The sequence below is a fragment of the Postia placenta genome (genome assembly GCF_002117355.1).
Source record: "Postia placenta MAD-698-R-SB12 unplaced genomic scaffold POSPLAscaffold_21, whole genome shotgun sequence".
Lineage (NCBI taxonomy): Eukaryota > Fungi > Basidiomycota > Agaricomycetes > Polyporales > Adustoporiaceae > Rhodonia > Rhodonia placenta.
This window is the reverse complement of record NW_020169852.1, coordinates 438,851-443,062: the sequence shown is the minus strand read 5'-3', so window position 1 is coordinate 443,062 and position 4,212 is coordinate 438,851. Positions and strand designations below refer to the sequence as shown.

General features: G+C 56.2%; 1 protein-coding gene across 1 annotated transcript; it reads left to right on the top strand.

Annotated features, from left to right (window-relative positions):
- Positions 1-1,621: 1,621 nt before the first annotated feature.
- POSPLADRAFT_1159067 (hypothetical protein) lies at positions 1,622-3,129 on the top strand (the record flags this gene model as incomplete). Its single annotated transcript, XM_024487394.1, has 2 exons — positions 1,622-1,707; positions 1,743-3,129. The coding sequence occupies 2 exons, from the start codon at positions 1,622-1,624 to the stop codon at positions 3,127-3,129; spliced, it is 1,473 nt and encodes a 490-aa protein (XP_024333611.1).
- Between the last annotated feature and the right edge of the window lie 1,083 nt (positions 3,130-4,212).

Genomic DNA, 4,212 nt, shown 5'->3' with positions numbered 1-4,212 from the left:
ACGTTCGGGGAGTCAGCGTGACGATTCTCGACTCTATTTACGAACGCGTTGCCCCCCAACAAGCGGAGGAGGCATGATCACGCGCTCGACCCTACGTCCCGCGTGCAATCCGCGTCGCTCGGGCTGTCCAGGACGAAGGTTACAGGAGTGAAGAGAAGAAGAAAAGAATGAACAAGCGATCTTCTGCCGACCTGCACGCCTCATGCGCGTGTCTTATCTTATTGTCCTTGGTCTTCGCACGCTGTACCGGCTCCTACGTGAGGTGCGATGCATCTTCGTCCGGTTGTAGAGCACGAGGTAAAGAGATTGAGATGGTGTGGGGAGGTCGGGGTAGTCTAGCGATGGAGACTGAGACGGAGCGATCATGGTTCCGAACACGAAGCGCGCGACCCGCGCTTGCAAGTCATCTTCCTGCGGATTTTGCCAGTGAACCACTTGGCCCTACCACATCGGTCACTCCCATGGCACCACAGTTGACAAGCCACGCTGGTGTCTTCCTAGAAAGCGAATGGATTGGGTCTGGTGAGAAGTTCACAAAAGATTTACCTGCCTATGTCAAGATGGCCCTTGAGGCCAAACTTTCACTGCCACCAGCAATACTATCCTTGGTACTACCTTTGCCAAATGCTACTGTGCACACGATATTCTCGACAAGCTTCCCTCTCGTTTCTAATGAAACAAATCTCTCTATCCGGAGCGCCTTCCACTTCTTCTCGACAGCAGCACCATCACATCCTCAGCTCACACTCTTGTGTACATTGGCTATTCCCGATCAAGATACTGTCAATACTGTTGAAATACGCAGATCCGCACGGTCAGGAATGAGCTCACAAGCTCGGGTGCATGAGCAGCTGGGGGCTAGAGGCCCTGTTCTGTCACGATTTAGGGTCAAGCGACTAGGGAAACACAAACAAAAAGGTGCTGGGGGTGTTCGACTGGGTCTGTCACGAGTTGGTACGGTGTCTAGCCATTTTGTAATTTTTTCCTTTTCGCGGGCTCGAACCCGCGACCTCGGTACTACATGCCCGATATGGACGCATCATTATCTACTGTACGATCTGATTAGATAGGACGGCAGTGCGCGGCACAGCTCGGGCTCCGCTGACACAGCCTCTCTGACTCACCGGCCCCCGGGGCCGTGTCAGCATGCTGTGCATGGACCAGCTGCGCATGGACCAACACGCACAGCCTGCCCTTATCTCCCCATGTATATAAACTGGCCTCTGCTGCCCTAGGGACCTCAGTTTCGACCTCTTGTCCCTAGGTCAGTAAGCCCTCATTTGTATTCTTTCTTACCCTACTAACTAATATACTTTCTTGTCCCTAGCCTTAGGTTTGAGCCTCGCTCACCATCGCTTTGGTGAGAATTAGTCGGACGCCCCCAGCCTTTTAGGTTTCCCCAGTCGCTTGACCCCAAGTCGCGACATTAGGTCGAAACTCCCCACTGCTGCCGGCATCCCTTGAGACTCCCACAACCCACACTCACTTCCTATAGGTCGGGTGGTGCGCACTCTTACGATACCATACGATACATAGATAGCCTACGTTACATCGCCAACACTCAGGGAACGAACCTTTCAGCACCTGCACTTCAGTGGGCGGTGCTTGTCCTTAACCGGACATGTGGACTAGGTTCCTGCTGCATACTAGCCAAAAGCAGTACTGGGCCCCACGTGAATCGCGAACCCTAGTGTCACCTCGGGCACCGTAGGTGTAAGCTAGTCTACAACGGCCTTTCATAGTACGCGCACCTCCCCTTCCTCCCTCCATCCATCGTGGCTGAAGAAGCCTTCAATTGCGTGGGACTTGAGCACGCATTCGACGCCGAAGATCATGTTGACGTCGCATGCTTCGACGATCCCGGCTCCCTCTTCTTCGACTGTGACCGGCAGCCGTGCGCTAATCGAACCCCACGCTCCATCACTGTTGAAGACGGACGCTTTGTGCCCATCCAATGAGTCCACCACCCCCTTGGACCAGATCTCAAATACGCGTCCCGATCTGTCTCCCGCCACGTCACTCCCGTCGCATCGTGTCCCGCCTCCCCGGGCACCCACATCCCCCAACCTGTCACCAGTACAGGTCAAGCGCGAGGAGACCGACCCCGATCTCCCTAGAAGAACTGAGGCAGTCGCACAGCCTTCAGCGGCCCCTCAAGCGATCCCCCAGCCCTCCTTGGGGCCGTGGTTGGAAAGGCCTCCCAAGACCGAGCCCAGCGACACTCCACCGCATTCTTGGGCTGGCTCATCGTCAGCGGTCACCACCTCGCCTTCAGTCCCTATCTTACGTAACCCCGCCCCTGGGCTTCCTCCATTGCCTCCACCACCGTCGCCGCCGCGAGGCCGCACAAGCACTCGTTCCTCGCGAAGTTCGCCCGGCGGACAGTCACAACAGTCGCCTTCGCCCGGCGGACAGTCACAACAGTCACCTTCGTCCGCGGACAGTCCTCCGTCCCCCTCGTCGCTGGTAATGTCGTCGCCAGCACCCCCTTCCGATAAGGAGATGTTGAAGCTTCACCTTCCTCTCCGATATGATGGCAAAACGGTCGTCGAGTGCAACCGCTTCATCTCCCAGTTGCTCATTTACTGGGCAATCAATACGACCCTCTCCACTGTCAAGTTGAAGGTCCAAGTTGCCCTCAGCCTCCTCGATGGTGACGCGCGAGCCTGGGCCACTCCCATCTTTGCCCAGCTCGCCGCTGTCCAGATTGGGACTCAGGGATCCATGACTCCGTTCACCGACGAAGCAGCCTTTCTCACGGCATTCAAGGCTCGCTTTGGAAATCTCGACAACACCGCCGCTGCACAGGTAGAGCTCACCAAGCTCTGCGCTGACAAAACTGTGCGCGAGAAGCGCACCGCCGCAGAATTCTCTGCACTGTTCAAGGGTCCGGCGGACCGTTCCGGGTATGGGGACCTGGAACTACGCGACAAGTACCTGAGCGGTATCCCCTCCCGCGTCTATCGCAAGATTGAGCTCGAGACCTTTGCCACGTGGCAAGCCGCTGACAAGTGCGCCACCGAGGTCGAGCAAATCCTCGATGTCAGCCAGGCCCGTCGGCCCGAGCTAAACAATTTCTTCTCGACTCGAGGCCGAGGACGTGGAGGGGCACGTGGTGGTGCACCTTGACCACAAGGAGCTTTGGCCAGCATCAATGCGGCCGTCGGAAAAGGTGACTTCCCCGGCAGTTGCTTCAGCTGCGGAAAGCAAGGGTACCGACGCTTCGAGTGCCCCAACTGTAAGGACAAGCCTTACACAAAACACGCCAACGCGCGGGCTACGGTTGCCTCGGGCTCTACCCAGGCGGCGACAAGCGCTGTCGCGACTTAGGGTCGAGCGACAGGGGAAAACCAAACGCTGGGGGCGTTCGACTTATCTTACCGAAGCGATGGTGAGCTGGGCTCAAACCTAAGGCTAGGGACAAGAAATGTATTAGTTAGTAAAGGGTAAGTAAGGATACAAGTGAGGGCTTACTGACCTAGGGACAAGAGGTCGAAACTGAGGTCCCTAGGGCAGCAGAGGCAGGCTTATATACAGGGGGAGTTTAGGGGAGGCTGTGCGCGTTGGTCCGTGCGCAGCTGGTCCGTGCACAGCATGCCGACGCGGCCCCGGGGGCCGGTGAGTCAGAGCGGCTGTGTCAGCGGAGCCCAAGCTGTGCCATGCACTGCTGCCCCATCTAATCTAATCATACAGTAGATAACGATGCGTCCATATCAGGCAGGTAGTACAGAGGTCGCGGGTTCGAGCCCGCGAAAAGGAAAAAATTAAAAAATGGCTAGGCGCCGTACCAACTCGTGACAAGCGCCCCCGTTGCTTCATCCTCGGCGAGTATAAGCGCCGCTTCAGCGAAATCGGAAAGTTCCGAGCTGGCGGACTTAATAGCACAGATGAAGTCGATGCGCGAGGAGCTGGAGCACTATCGAGCGCTCAAAGAGGAGTCTTTTTGATCCGGTCCACGCTTCGTGCCGCACGCGTCGGGCCGTGTAATAACAATGTGTACAATGTATTGGCGACCGCTAATGTGTATGAGTTGGACCACGGGTCCCAGCATTTCCACATCCCGGTGCGCCTTAGAGGAAAAAGATGGCACAAGGACATAATCGCTATGGTGGACAGCGGAGCCACCACGAAGTTTATCAATAAGCAATTCATCACAGAAAATAAGGTGCAGACGTGGAAGCTAAAAGAGCCGATTCCACTATACAATATTGA